Source organism: Xenopus tropicalis, chromosome 4 (genome assembly GCF_000004195.4).
Source record: "Xenopus tropicalis strain Nigerian chromosome 4, UCB_Xtro_10.0, whole genome shotgun sequence".
Lineage (NCBI taxonomy): Eukaryota > Metazoa > Chordata > Amphibia > Anura > Pipidae > Xenopus > Xenopus tropicalis.
In genome coordinates this window covers 138,393,599-138,410,128 of record NC_030680.2, presented here as the reverse complement: position 1 = coordinate 138,410,128, position 16,530 = coordinate 138,393,599, and the positions used below count along the sequence as shown (strand labels likewise).

The window sequence follows — 16,530 nt, the reverse complement described above, 5'->3', positions numbered from 1 at the left end:
TTAGGTCAGATTTAGACCTTAAGACAGGGGTGTCAAACTCAATCACATAAGGGGGCCGAAATCTAAAACACAGGCTAAATCGCGGGCCAAATTTTTTATTAATACACTTAGTAAGATACTAAGGGGTATATTTATCACAATGTGTAAAAAGTGGAGTAAGACATTACCGGTGATGTTGCTCATAGCAGCCAATAGATACTTTGCTACTGTTGAAATCTGATTTCTGATTGGATGCCTTGGGCAACATTACTGGTAATGCTTCACTCCACTTTTTACACAGCATGATATATATACCCCTTAGTCTTAGTTACTATGTGAGGAAAATAGAAATTGATCAGGCTGGATGGTCAGACACACTCACCAAGGGCCACATACAACAGCCAGGTGGGCCGGATTTGGCCCCCAGGCCATGTGTTTGACATATATGCCTTAAGACGTCTACAGGGACAATGTGCTTCAATGTAATGTAGTTTATCAAGGGGTAGGAGGGGTAAGACAAAAATGGTGAGAGGGCTGCCTTTTAACTCCATGTGGAAGCTTTACAACAGGGAGGCCAAGAGGTTGATTGTATTGTATTTATTTATATAGCACTACAGTCATATGCAATTGAGAGAAACAAATGTGAGAGCAGAGAACAAGTGAACAAGTTAGGAGTAGAAGGTGATGAGTAGATCTTGAGTGACCAGTAGATCATAGAAAGTCTAGAAAAACTCCATTTGATGAGCCTTCTGGGTGCCTTCTTGTATTTAGATTTCTGGGGAAATTCTTTCACCATTGCAGTGTAAATAGCGCTTTTGGTTTTAGACCTTGATGCGATAACTTCGCTAAAAGGAATCCCCACGTCGGCAAAGTCTGGACACGCATGTCTTACAGCAGTGCCTTTTCCTTGGGGATTTGCCTGAAGGATTTCACTGCATTTTCAGTCTAGTGGCAGAATCTTTTAAAAAAAGAAACATTGCCTTTGTCTGTCCCAAACATCACAATCCATGTTCTCAGGGTCACTGCATTAGATTAGACATTATATATGCCAATGTTAAAAAATACACACACTTGCTACCCATCCACTAAAGCAGTGGTTCTCTACCTTCCTAATGCTGCGACCCTTTAATACAGTTCCTCATGTTGTGGTGACCCCCAACAATAAAATTATTTCCAAGACCATCGGAAATATGTGTTTTCCGATGGTCTTAGGCGACCCCTGTGAAAGGGTTGTTCGACCCCCAAAGGGATCCTGACCCACAGGTTGAGAACCGCAGCACTTATGGGCTCTTTATTGATGTCAGTGTCTAAGCTAAAGTAGTCTTAAACTGTCTAACAAGGCGCAAGGTACAGTTAAAAGTCCCACTGTACCCGTATCTGTATCTGTTTCTGTGTGGACAAGCCTGAGGTGTCCCCGAGGTTACAAAGGTGGAAAGATAGTTTGGAGGTAAAAACCTTGTTGCCTATACAAGCTATTGCCACACAGGTGATCACGCCCAGCTGCACTCCCCTTTAAACAACAACAAGTTGTAATGTTAGCGTATAATTCATTTGAACACATTTTATATAAAAATACTAAAAAATATCAATATACAATTTGTTTGTAAAAAACGAATGCCAATGTATAATTCATACAGAACTTGCTGTTTTTTTCTTCTTTTGAGTTTTCCGGTTCACCTTTGGTTTGATGTGATTTGTGGAATCGTGAAATTTCTTGAGCTCAGAGCAGAACAAGACCTGGAAATAAAATAAAGGTAGGTCTTTCACTAAAGCTATAGTGAACATAAACATTCCATGCCTGTTTTGAGGGCAAGAAATCCTTTTTTTTGTAAAGTTTTTTTTGTTACTCCAGAGGGTCTATGTCAAGGGTTGATCTCACTTATGCCTCAGCTGACATGTCCACTAAATATATTAAAGGAGAATTTCTCCCTAAAGTAGCCCCAGGACCATGCTCGGCTACATGGCAGACTGTCCCAGGTCCTAGAGAAGTGACATGTAGGCTAAACCCCTGGATCACAAATCCAGACAAACATGAAGACATTGAAAACCATAACCAACTTCTTTGTATTAAACATGAACACTCCAAAACTTCAATTTGTAACCTCAAATGTCTTTTCTCCTTCTTTTAGAGAAGCTTTAGTATCATTCATTCTAAATCCTGCAAAAAATCACGTAATACTTTCCTCTTATCAACCAATCATTCTTATTAACTCATATTCAAAAACACTACATAAGACACCTGCTAGATGCCTCAACTTAGCCATAACCTCTCTAGTTTCATCCCCCACAAAGCACAAGATCTCAACATTAGGAGACTCTATGCTAACTTGACTATATCATTTGATAATACTGAGAAGAATTTTCAACAATGAGAAGGCATTTGAATTTGATCGTAGCGGACTTTGATCATCCCTTCCTGACTTGGATTCAAGCTTTATATACAAATCCAGCAGCCAGAGTTCTGACAAGCCTTCACTGCTCTTTGCTGAAACCCGAGGCAGTGATGCCCTTTATCCCATGGCCTTCTTTCCCTTAGTCATGGAGCCTCCGGCCTGTCTGATGAGGGTGAGTGAAGAAATCTGTGGCTTTGAACTAGGTAATATTAGGAAAAAGATTTCTCTTCATGCAGATGCCTGTCTGTTATACATAAACGACCCGGGCCCTGCCCTCCTACAAGCGCTCCATTTAATAAACACACAAGGTTTATACTCAGGATTAAATAATCAAAGCCAAACTTGTCACTTCTCGACTCTCAACAGAGACCTTATTTTCACTGAAACGGATTAATACAATACAATATTAGGGAATATATATATCCATCCTTAGACTGCAAAATGTATGTAGTTAAATACTGAACCACTTATGATGCAACATAAAAAACTTTCTAAACTCTTTAAACGGCAAAATCAATTCATTCAAAATGAAATTCCTAGCCAAATTTCTGTATTGAGATAGTCTACCATTTGCATTTCTAAATAATTTATTAAGCAGCTTTAAATAAAACTCCATTGGTTACTGGGCTTACTGGGCCCACCCACTATATACATTTAGGTAAGGAAACCATAAAGCAAGTTCTATACCATTATACCAAATGGGCCATTAACATACCAAATTTTATACTGTAGCAATGGGAGACGATACTGACAGACTTCCTATCTCCCTTAATCACGTTTTAAGGGGGGACCTTCAAATAAGGTCGTCTTGGATGGAAATTTATAGATTTCTCTCATAATTCAAAAATGTCACCCTATGGCCCTCTTACTGAATCTGATACGGGACTTTGTAGACCTGAATGAACTTTACTTTGTAGCTGTGACTACAAAATTAAAAGATAGCATTCCCTCTATGTTAAATTTCTGTATAGAACTTGTGCAGCAAGAGCTCCCTGCAACTGAAGTATTCTCAGCAAGGGCTGCATGGCCAAAATCGCAAAGGTTTGGAATACTTATGTCTTATAGGAATCTACTGTGACTACACTTCTCTAAAGCTCTGTAAACACACTTACCTGACATTCTAAACTGACTTTTTGGCCATAGATGATATTTCATAAGTTAAAAATTCTATTTTTTTAATTATTTTTGCAACTACTGGTCATTAATTTTATATTTCTATGTTCTGTTACTTTCATCCCCAGCATCTCTGGCTTTTCTCTCTCCTAATGTCCTTCTCCCCATCTCCCTTATCCTCCTCCTTTCTTTCATTTTCTTCCTTTCCCCACCATTTCTACCTTCGATTTCCCTTTGAGATTTAATTCAAAATTACTCCAGTATGTATACACTGATAATTCCTTTTAAATTGTGCAATTTCCTGGTAGTAATGCACTGGAATTAAATTAAAAAAAGTACCTGGCCTCTCATTGTGGTGTTAGTATACCTGTTATATTAAATACTGCTCTATAACAGTGGAGTGAATCTTGTGAGCACAAGATGAGGAACTAGAACAGTGGTCCCAAACTGAGGGGCTGCCTCCCAGGGGGATGACTGGACAGGCTCTGCCTAAGGCCGGCTAGGGTATAATATGGGAAGAATGCCTATTTTTTTTATAGATACACTCAAAGCCCAGCTTGAAGCACAATTAAGGTAAGATCTGGGTTAAAAATAATTTGCTGTCCCAGATATTCTTGAAACCATAGCTAAATGACTAATAATCCCATATTTTCCTACATCCTTGTAATTAGCTAAGCTGGCCACTGACCTTAGGTTAAACCTCCAAAGTAGCTAAAATATAAAAAGACAACCATTGAAGCTAAAGGTTATAGACTCCAGAGCTGTCTTAATTGTGGCCTGTGCCCATCTCCTTGCCTCTCAATGCCCATGTTTCTTTTTTTTAAACTGCTGTAGTGAAAATAATATTTAAGAACATGGGCCCCTCTTGTGCAAGTTGCTCCGCATCACCTATAATTATACCCCTGCAGAGCGCCCTTGGGGTAGCTTTTTATTTCTAAAACAACATCAAAGCTTTTCTAGAGAAGAACGAAAAGTACATGAATGCTATGGTGGTTTTCAGCTTTAACGACTTGTGAGTATAGAAAATGAAAGCATATGCCTAAGAAAGAAATAAAAGAAATCCTTGCACACATCAGTTTTGCTATTTCTAACTGTTCCAGATTATAGCCTTCTTAAGTGCTAATGAGCAATGTGCAGACAACAGGCAGCCCTCACCCCCTCTGTCTGCTGAGAAAGATTTCATGCACATACTGTATTAGTGCCATATATGAATCTTTATTATTAATGGAGAAAGCAATCCAGATAATACCCTTTTCTGACCACAGAAACCAATGAATGTAATATTTACAAGTCATCATTAACCTGCCTTTGTAGGGCTAATCTTCTCTACCAGTACTCTCATGAAATGCTTTGATCAAACATTATAGCAAGGTGGAGCCTTTAAACATTTCATGTATTTTTGACCACTAGGGGCACTATTTCCCTGAAGATGATGGATGATAATTAATTTAACTTCAGTAGAGAAAGTAATTTAGAACATAAATACATATAAATCACTGGCCACGTACCGACTGCGCCCATCCAGCATAGGGTCCCCACAAATTATGGAAAAAATCTCCTGTAAAAGGATAACATGTTGGAAGAATGGAATACAGATGTGTGAAGGATACAAACACAAGCAGAGTTACATTAAACAGAACCTTTACAGAAAGTCAGGTATTTATGGAATTCTTTTTAGGATTACCTTGCTGTTTTCATTATAAATCAAATGGACTCTCTCATCAATACTATTTGTTTGTTTGAGAGTGCAGAGAGTGTCAAATTTTATATCTGCACAGGGTGCACAGCGCAACCATTCCCCTCAGTGGGGCAATGGCTGTGGGCCTTAGTGCTCTTGTACTTCTGCCCCTATAACTTTTTAAGGTCAGAAAAATTGTTAGGTCTCCTTCACTCCTCTTACCCTGTCATGCTGTATGGCTGACACTCTAATTAACCTTATTAGAGAACTTTCAGAACACAGTGTTCAGAATTTCCATCTGAAACCTGTTGTTTACATTTCTGCAGAGTAAGACAAGAAAACAGCAAGGCAAAGGAAACAAATGTGCTGTATCAATGCTGTAACCAATAATTGGCGCTTACCTGTCTCCCTGTACACTCGATCTGTCAGTGTCTTGTTGCCACTACCAAGCTGGGGCAAGTAGTCTCTCTTTGCTACTTGCCAAACATGGGTGTCAACAGGCACAGCTTCTGGCTTATCCAAGGCCATTAGGCAAACGCAGTCTGCCACCTGTAAGCAGAGTACAATTTAGATTGCAAGCAGTAAGCTGAGGGATTTGGGCATGTATTTTATATATCATCATGCGTAATTTACTAAATGTGGGACAAGGTGTAAAGTAAGTACAAAAAGTGTAAGCACCTAGTACTACCTGCGAGTACAGCACTATCTGCATTCATGAGAAGCAGGCTGGGGCGGGATGTGGGCACCCTGCTATGCAAGCACAGGTTTGCAAATCCCTAAGGGCTCCAGAACTTCTGCCTACTTCGGCCCAATCAATGCATAATTGGCTATAGACACACTTCTTAAATCAAAATAGGATTGAAGAAAGCACTCACCTTAGCTCCTACCCCTGGCAGGGAGCACAGTGCAGTCTTTGCCTCTTCATAGGGTACAAGACGCAAACTCTCCAACCAGTCAGGGCAATGTTTGGATAAGATGGTTCTTGCACTTTCACTGACAAACCTGGCTCTGTACCCGAAGCCCAAATCCCTCAACTTGGCCTCTGTGCCTTCCGCTACAAGATATAAACCAATGGCCCTTAATATACTCGACATCTTACAGTAACTCTTTGACAGGTGGGTTAATATTTTCGGGCACTATATCCCCCAAAACATTAATGCTATAAATATCCCTTCAGAACATTTAAAACTTTCTTCAACTAATTTTCTTTTATTGCATTAAAAGTTGTTAAGACTGAACTATGCATAAATGTAATAGAACAGTGCTGTCCAACTTCTGTTGTACCGAGGGCCGGAATTTTTCCGACCTACGTGGTGGAGGGCCGATAATGGAAGCCAGTTTTGACCACTCCCCTTTTTGAAACTGCACCCACTTGAAACCACACCCATGTTATCACATGACCATACCCATATTAATGGTTGTAGTACAGCAAAAACCTGCCATACTCTGCCTGCCCCACCCTGCCTGTGTGTGTGTGCCATACTCTGCCTTCCCTACCCTGCCTGTATGTGCCATACTCTGCCTGCCCTACCCTGCCTGTGTGTGCCATACTCTGCCTTCCCTACCCTGCCTGTGTGTGCCATACTCTGCCTTCCCTACCCTGCCTGTGTGTGCCATACTCTGCCTTCCCTACCCTGCCTGCGTGTGCCATACTTTCACTGTGTGTGCCATTCTTGGCTGGTTTGTGCCAAACTTGGCCTGTGTGTGCCATACTCTGCCTGCCCTACTCTGCCTGTGTGTTCCATACTCTGCCTTCCCTACCCTGCCTGTGTGTGCCATACTCTGCTTGCCCTATGCTGCCTGTGTGTATGGCACACACAGGCAGCCTACAGTGACACAATGCTGGCACTGCTCCTACAGTCTGCACAATAACTATATATTAAAAAACTTTTTAATTGCAGTACCACCTCAGTATATGTTCTTTTTGTAGTATGCAGGGATTATTTGTGGGTTTCTACTGCTCCTGAGGTGTGAACAGGGGAACAATATGGGTGATTACAGTCTGAGCCTGAGGTGTGAACACTGCAGGGGGTGAACAATGCAGAGATTAAAAGGTGTGAACAACACAGGGGATTACATATTTAAACAATACAGCCTGATTACAGCCTGAATCTGAGGTGAGAACCATGCAGGGGGGGCAGTTAATCACAGTACTCATACCATTTAAAGCTTACACAAAGGTAAGCCATCAAAGCAGCCAGACAGGTGGGGGGCCACACAGAGGGGGGTCGCGGGCCGCCAGTTGGACAGCACTGTAATAGAATATATTAACTTATATAATATGTTTAAGGGTTACAAACCCATGCCTATCCAGCTGTTTTTCATCAATAAATGCTTTTGATGGATGCTGGCAAATGAAGCAGGTCATGGTCAGCTATTTTCAGCAAATATGTACCATAAAGCTATGTTTTAATCTCAAGGTATATGGCTTGAGATTGAGATAGTATCTTGCACTGCCCTTTATTGACTGCAGCCTAGAAAATCAGAGGGCTGTAGCCTCAAATATATGACAGGATATTGGGTGCTAGGGATGGCATTACATAAATACTGACAGTATCACTTTAATGTCTGTACAGGTATGGGGTCTATCCAGAAATCTTAGAACCTGGGTTTTCCAGATAAGGGATCTATCCATAATGTAGATCACCATACCTTAACGCTACTTAAAAAAACATTTAAACATAAAATTAACCCAATAGGATTGTTTTGAAACCAATATAAATTGATGAAGCTTAGTTGTGATCAAGTACAAGGTACTGTTTTGTTATTACAGAGAAAAGGGAATCATTTAACCATTAAATAAACCCAATAGGGCTGTTCTGCCCCCAATAAGGGGTAATTATATCTTAGTTGTGATCAAGTACAAGGTACTGTTTTGTTATTACAGAGAAAAGGGAATCATTTAACCATTAAATAAACCCAATAGGGCTGTTCTGCGCCCAATAAGGGGTAATTATATCTTAGTTGGGATCAAGTACAGGTACTGTTTTATTATTACAGAGAAAAGGGAATCATTTAACCATGAAATAAACCCAATAGGGCTGTTCTGCCCCCAATAAGGGGTAATTATATCTTAGTTGGGATCAAGTACAGGTACTGTTTTATTATTACAGAGAAAAGGGAATCATTTAACCATTAAATAAACCCAATAGGGCTGTTCTGCCCCAATAAGGGGTAATTATATCTTGGTTGGGATCAAGTACAGGTACTGTTTTATTATTACAGAGAAAAGGGAATCATTTAACCATTAAATAAACCCAATAGGGCTGTTCTGCCCCCAATAAGGGGTAATTATATCTTAGTTGGGATCAATTACAGGTACTATTTTATTATTACAGAGAAAAGGGAATCATTTAACCATGAAATAAACCCAACAGGGCTGTTCTGCCCCCAATAAGGGGTAATTATATCTTAGTTGTGATCAAGTACAAGGTACTGTTTTGTTATTACAGGTAAAAAGGAGAAAATGTGGAAATATTTGAATTATTCGATTAACATGGACTATGGAAGATGGCCTTCTTGTAATTCAGAGCTTTCTGGATAACAAGCTTTTGTATAAGGCATCCCACACCTGTATATGCAATATCAAGTAAGGAAATAGAGCTTATTAATGACAGACTTTTACAAGAGTGGCATGATATTATGGTATATTAAGATATTAAGAATTTTAAGAAGGAATGCACCAAACCCAGTTTTTCAAGTTTGGCTGAACCCCCAAATCCATTGTAAGGGATTTGGCCGAATACTGAACGAATGTCGGCAGAAAGATTAAATGTCGGCAGGTGCAGTGCCTGGCAAAAATTTTTTTTTTTTTTTATTTGCCAAACTTGATTTAGCGCAAGCATACCAGCAGTTGCCGGTGGATGATGCAGCAGCTGATGCACAAACAATTATCACACACAAAGGAGCATTTAAAGCTACTAGATTGCAGTTTGGCGTTTGCATTGCACCAGGCGTATTCCAGAAATTGATGGATGACCTTCTTTCCAGCCTGCCAGGGGTGGTGCCATATTTTGACGATGTCCTCATTGGAGCAGACTCTGTGGAATCATTAACTGAAAGGGTGAGAGCAGTATTAAAGCGATTTTCAGATGCTGGATTAAAACTTAAGAAAGAAAAATGTGTTTTTGGGGTACCAAGTGTTGAGTTCCTTGGATACAAAGTTGATGCACATGGAATACATCCAACTGATACAAAAGTGAAAGCCATTCATGAAGCTCCAATTCCCAAAAATAAACAGGAGCTGCAAGCATTTCTTGGCCTATTAAATTTCTACCATTTCTTCTTGAAAGACAAAGCTACTGTGGCTGAGCCACTGCACAGACTACAAAGGATGCCTTAAAAAGGATAATTGATGGTGACTGGAATTATAGACTGGCAAAATTTCTGTTGCAGCAGCATATAACTCCTTCTACTAGCACTGGCTGCAGCCCTGCAGAACTTTTGATAAACCGACGTCTTAAAACCTGTTTGGACAGACTGCATCCTGACCTGGCTTCGGATTTACAAAATAAACAAGAAGATAAATTCCATAAGAATGCACAGACCTCTACAGTGAGGATGTTTGAAGCAGGTAGTAGTGTGTATGCCAGAAATTATGCAATGGGACCAAAATGGATACCAGCAGTCATTGTTGAAGCCACGGGCCCTGTCTCATACAAGGTTAAGATTGCGGATGGCCGTGTTATTCAAAGACATGTTGATCAGCTGCGGAGCAGACTAGGGGACAATGCTTGTCCTAACACTGAGGGTAACCATGGCCAGTCTGGATTGCAAAGTGACTTAACTCCTCTAGCTTTTCCAGAGGAAGAGATTCCTGCAGCTGAACAAACAGCAGATGTACCTGAGAGGGTACCCGAAAACACTGAGGCCAATCTACAAGGAGAGGTTATCAGTGTCCCAGTGGAGCGGCCCCGAAGGGCCATTCAAAAGCCCCGCTACCTAGAGGATTATGTTATCTAGGAGGGGAGGGGTGTTGTGTATTGTCTGTTAATGTGTGATCACTAGATGGCGCTGTTACATGTACAAAACTGAGATGTGTCATCCGGTTCTGCTAATAATTGTTTCCCCTAGCATTGCCTGTCTATCCTTTCCTTCCTCCCAACTTGTTGGCAGTTCAGCCATGTTTTGTTCTAAGTAAAGTTGTTCCACTACCAGCTGCTGTGAGCCTCTTTTATAATACTGTGTCCAGAATACAACAGTAATTACCTGCCAATTCCTGTAAAGTTGGGAAGGTGTGGTACACGTCAGAGTCCAGCTGGCACAAACGCTGTCCCAGAGAGCAGCACACTCGCTCGATCATACCCGTGATGCGAGAGATGTTATTATTAGAGGTGCAAATAAATGAGAAGAGGCATTCTGTGGGGTCCTGGCGTAAAATTCGAATACCTGGAAATATAACCTCAAATGAGGATTTCACCTCATAGTACTCACACACCCAAGGATCAACCTCACAGTATTCTAACACAGGGATTCACACACAGTACTTACACACCCAGGGATTCACACACAGTACTCACACACCCAAGGATTCACACTTAGTACTCACACACCCAAGGATTCACACTTAGTACTCACACACCCAAGGATTCACACTTAGTACTCACACACCCAGGAATTCACACTTAGTACTCACACACCCAGGGATTCACACACACAGTACTCACACACCCAGGGATTCACACACAGTACACACACACCCAGGGATTCACACTTAGTACTCACACACCCAGGGATTCACACTTAGTACTCACACACCCAGGGATTCACACACAGTACCCACACACCCAGGGATTCACACACACACAGTACTCACACACCCAGGGATTCACACACAGTACACACACACCCAGGGATTCACACTTAGTACTCACACACCCAGGGATTCACACACAGTACCCACACACCCAGGGATTCACACACAGTACCCACACACCCAGGGATTCACACACAGTACCCACGCACCCAGGGATTCACACACAGTTTCTTTTAACCTCAGCTAACTATGATATGTGAACTTTTCAACAATATAACACTATAACTGTTACCTGGAAAATCCTGTGCGACTCTCTGGAAGTTTGGGTCTGAGCTCTCCCAATGCTGGTAGAGTGTCCTCAGACTGATGTTGAGTTGGAAGTAGTCTTCCAGTATCTCTTGGTCTTTCTTGCAGTCTGTATCTTTACAAATGAGCGGACAATCTCCAGTTATCGCTTTATCTTCTGGGTTTATTTCTTCCTTTTTTATCTTTTTTTTCGGCAATTTACATGGCTTAGCGCTATGTTGCCTATCATTTTGCTCTGTAGTGACTTTCGACTCATCAGAATCCTGTGCAGGTCTTTGGTCGTTGGTATACACAGTGTACCAGATATGCTCATCTGTCTGAGTCAGAGTCCACACCCGCCCTTTTAAGACTCCAGTCCAGTAGCCTGGGCTAAATTCCTTCCACCTGGGGATTCAAAGGAAAGTTGTAATAACGGGATGTTAAGAAATGCAATAACATTAGAAGACATAAAGCATTAAGTACATATTGAGTGACTTATCATTGTCAATTTGGAAAAACATTAAAAGTTAGGCAGCTCTTATGCACACCAAATTCAAGATCTCACTCACCGGAAAGTCTGTCCACAAGCCAGCACATAGTCCAGTCGAAGTTCAGAATGCTGGCATGGAATGGAACGCCAACAAGCTGGGGAACTTGAGACTGAAGTGCGGTGATGCATTCTGCAGCAAACAAAAAAAGGAAATAGTTTATTATGTTTAAGATACAGCATACAAATGACACAATAAACCTGTACATATATATCTATTAAGCGACTGAAACGTCGATCCACTAATAAAAAAAACTTTTGATTTTATATTTTAAATCCTGAGAGTGCTGGTATTCCCATAAATATGTGAGGTGCAAGATCAAATTGTGCATACGTAGATACTTAGAGATGAGATGGATCAGCAATCTCTGTGACGAAGAATGTGTATATCTTTATATATAATGCCATTGGCATAATTTATAATATATATTAGCCATGTCTAATATGCCTGAACAAAACTTCTGTATTATAAAAAAATTGTACTCGGTACTTTTAAATATATACTACACATTAGAAGTTGCGTGACCTCTATAAAAAGCACTTGTCTTGTTGCCTTGAGTTTTTTCTAATGTTCTTATATTTTAATGTAGGGGGTATCTAATGCCCCAAATAAGCAGTGCTTAGATATACCATCAGTTATTACTGATGCTGCTTGGTCATATGACTAAGTGAAGCGAATTGCCAATGGCGTAACTATAGAGCAATCATTTCCAAACTGTGGGGCAGAACCTGGGAGGGGCTAGCGTAAAGACAAGCCCAACTTAAAGGTTGGTTATGATGAAGTTTGGGCTAAGACTTTATTTGTTGACATTGATATACAGCAGTCATGGTCGAATGGTTGATGCAGAAAGGTCTGGGACCTTATTACTAGCTAACGATCCTAAAGGAGTTGATCAACTTTAGATTTTCTTTTAGTATGACATAGACAGTGTTCTAAGACAATTAGCAATTGGTTTTTATTATTTATGGTTTTCCTGTTATTTGGCCTTTTGTTCAGCAGGTCTCCAGTTTGGTATTTCGCAGCTATCTTGTTGCAAGGGTCTTGCTCATCTTAGCAACCAAGCAGTGGTTTGAACAAGAGACTGGAATATGAAAGGATCTAAATATAAAGATAAATAAAAAGTAACAATAATAGTAAAGTTGTAGCCTCACCGAGCAAAAGGATTGTGGCTGCTGGGGTCAGTGTCCCACTTCGAAGCCGAAAAGATGTAAAAAAGGAAGGCAAATGAAGCAAGAACTAGAAACTAAGAACTAATTGCTAGCAATAGGGCATTCTGCAACATGCTAAAAGTTAAGGATTAAACACCCCTTTAAAATGGGACTTGGACCTAAAAAGTCTGGAATTAACCGGTATAGAGCAAGCAGACCCTGCAGCTGCAGGAGGTGGGGGCATATTCAGCCCAAATTAATAAGCAATTTAAATATATATGGGTAAAACAGGTAGTCTTCTGAAGTTTTTGGGGAACACAAAAATTAATTTGCTATGTGGACAAGTAACATCTACTTCCACCACTGTAAACTGCTAAAAGTTCCCTTGACTGCAACTGTCTCCTGTATATCAAAGTGCCAACATATTCTGCAAGATTGTCCTGTAAATCTTTATAGAACGGAATTCCATATATAAATGCATGTGTGCAAACAATTAGCAGAGTGGTGTTCAAGTATGGGCTTGTTACGCCTCCAATAGGGATTCATCATATTAGTTGGGATCAAGTACAGGTACTGTTTTATTATTACAGAGAAAAGGGAATCATTTAACCATGAAATAAACCCAATAGGGCTGTTCTGCCCCCAATAAGGGGTAATTATATCTTAGTTGGGATCAAGTACAGGTACTGTTTTATTATTACAGAGAAAAGGGAATCATTTAACCATTAAATAAACCCAATAGGGCTGTTCTGCCCCCAATAAGGGGTAATTATATCTTAGTTGGGATCAAGTACAGGTACTGTTTTATTATTACAGAGAAAAGGGAATCATTTAACCATTAAATAAACCCAATAGGGCTGTTATGCCCCCAATAAGGGGTAATTATATCTTAGTTGGGATCAAGTACAGGTACTGTTTTATTATTACAGAGAAAAGGGAATCATTTAACCATTAAATAAACCCAATAGGGCTGTTCTGCCCCCAATAAGGGGTAATTATATCTTAGTTGGGATCAAGTACAGGTACTGTTTTATTATTACAGAGAAAAGGGAATCATTTAACCATTAAATAAACCCAATAGGGCTGTTCTGCCCCCAATAAGGGGTAATTATATCTTAGTTGGGATCAAGTACAGGTACTGTTTTATTGTTACAGAGAAAAGGGAATCATTTAACCATTAAATAAACCCAATAGGGCTGTTATGCCCCCAATAAGGGGTAATTATATCTTAGTTGGGATCAAGTGCAGGTACTGTTTTATTATTACAGAGAAAAGGGAATCATTTAACCATTAAATAAACCCAATAGGGCTGTTCTGCCCCCAATAAGGGGTAATTATATCTTAGTTGAGATCAAGTACAAGGTACTGTTTTATAATTACAGAGAAAAAGGAAATCAATTTTAAAAATTAGAATTATTTGCCTATAATAGAGTCTATGGGAGAAGACCTTTTTGTGACTTTGAACTTTCTGGATAACGGGTTTCTGGATAATGGATCACCTGTATTGTATTTAAATGTCTATATATCAAATTAAAAGACCCCATTATATGACTCATTTTAATTGCATAAATGAATGACTAGCAGTACCTAAACCACAGTGCACATTGGCTATAAAACCATGGGAATAAGACATGCATTCTAACTGCTGCCTCTCTATACTGCCAGCCAGACTTCCACTGGGCCATGGCGGCTTCATTCTACTCGCAGCAATTTATCACCCATTGGCATGTCCTGTGCATCATCATTTCATGTTCAAATAAATGATAAAAAGCATCATAACTGGAGTTTATTTATTTATTTTTTAGCTAAGCAAAAATCCATTCATACCGGGGCTTATCTATCTATCTGTCTATATATCAAAATTACTGTGCAGCATCCACCTCTGTGCAAATGGAGCCGGATATGTGGGAAGTGGACTAAAATCTCTGTAAAATGATGATGCATATGAATAGATGTACATGTAGCTGATTATGTTAGTTTAATAAATGAGTTTGCAGTTCTAATGTAGGCTGGTCAGTATCATAATTATCCCATTGGACAGGACCTTATGTGGGGATTGTGTATGTGAGCCCCTGGCAAGATTGGGATCCCTGAATGTCCCTGGAGATGGCATTTAAAAGCTTATTAATGCCAACAATGCCTTTTCAAAGTAGGCTAAAAAGCAATGAATTTATATGCATGCTGAAGACTACACTGATTTTTGTTCAGCCACGTAAATTGCCAATAAGTCACGCAGCACACGGCTTCCTGATATCACTATTAGGGGGAGTACTATCAGGGGAGTATTTATAATAAGGCACCTGAGTGTCTGTGCCTAGGATGGAAGGTCTTGGGGGTCTTTCTTTTATTTAAATAAAAAATGCCCCCAGCCTCCACCACAGATTTTGTATATTCTCAGTGTTTCACTTTACCATAAAAATGGTTAAACACTGTAATTTGATTATTGTAATCTAATAAATTAAAATGCATAGTAACTGTTTGTACACATTGTGACTGTGTTTTGGACATTAGGAAAAGGTCACCCTAGCCCTAGCCACATTTTGCAACAAAATAACGTATAAGGTACTTAGAATGCTGCTCCCTCCCCACACACTTAATCAAAACATAGTAAATATATATATAATTATATATAAGCTGAGCCCCCCAACTCCTACATCGTAGTAACAAGACCAGCCATTGTATGTCACAGCAAATTCCCGCGTTTTGGGGTTAACCTTTTATATAGTATTGAATCTTGGGGAATGTAGTTTTATACACTAACGCGGCCACATCATAGAAAGACATCTGGACTACATATCCCAGAAACCACCGGGTAAACACGTAACAGTCCCGATTCAGCTTGTCGAAGCACCGCGAAACAAGCAGAGGCGGCAATATAATGGGCAACAAAACGATTTTAAGCTTTCATATAAGGCCTCTTTTCTGTGAAGCGACTTTGCAAGCCCACCTTTTGGCGTTATTTCCTACCGATCTCTCACGGACTTGCAAAGTCCCGGCCCGCTGTATAATTGTCGGGAAGTCGTCGTACAGTCTGCGCATGTGTATCCTTGCGTTGCGCTCTGTACGCATGCGTGGCGCTGAGGCACTATAGGAGATTCCCTTTTGTTACTGGCGGTTTAGGTGATTTAGTAACGCTTCAGTGAACCGCATTAGACAAGTTCCCCTTCATCAGTGGATTTAGTCTGGGACCTTTTGCAGTAAAAGATCCATAAGCCGTACTAATGTACTATAATGAGAATGTGGGGATATTTCAATAAAAAGATATTAAAAGAATACTCCACCCAAACACAAATTAAGCTTTTTGAAAAGTAAACACAATTTCAAATAACTTTTTCAGTTACAAATAAAATGCAGCCTTTTCATGATTTTAATGTAATAATATGGTTTGGAACAGCTCCCTAAGCCCCGCCCCCTGTTCCCCTGCTGGTCTGGCTGGCTACTTTGTGACTCAAATAAAATGTAACAGTAGTCGCCTGGCCTCATCCTGCCTTCAGCCTGCATCCTCCCAATCCCACAATTCCCTGCAAAAGTGATGTCAATAAGGAAAGGAACATAATAGTGCAATGCATTGTGGGGTATGTAGTTCCTGCATGCTGTCTGTAAGCTGTGGGGAAGTTGTTACAATATGTAA

General features: G+C 40.2%; 1 protein-coding gene across 4 annotated transcripts; it reads right to left on the bottom strand.

Moving 5' to 3' along the window:
- Positions 1–561: 561 nt before the first annotated feature.
- Positions 562–16,002, bottom strand: ogg1 (8-oxoguanine DNA glycosylase). Of its 4 annotated transcripts, none has more exons than XM_004914114.4 (8): positions 15,847–15,990; positions 11,773–11,883; positions 11,211–11,608; positions 10,372–10,551; positions 6,039–6,217; positions 5,565–5,712; positions 4,994–5,043; positions 562–1,716 (listed from the first exon to the last, which is right to left on the bottom strand). In XM_004914114.4, exons 1-8 carry the CDS (start codon positions 15,966–15,968, stop codon positions 1,609–1,611), a joined length of 1,296 nt encoding a protein of 431 aa, XP_004914171.1. In that variant the 5' UTR covers positions 15,969–15,990; the 3' UTR covers positions 562–1,608. The 4 variants fall into 4 exon arrangements, with proteins under 4 accessions (XP_004914171.1, XP_017949187.1, XP_017949188.1 ...); XM_018093698.2 differs by having other exon boundaries at positions 15,867–15,948; XM_018093699.2 differs by lacking the exon at positions 4,994–5,043 and having other exon boundaries at positions 1,637–1,716; positions 15,847–15,991.
- Between the last annotated feature and the right edge of the window lie 528 nt (positions 16,003–16,530).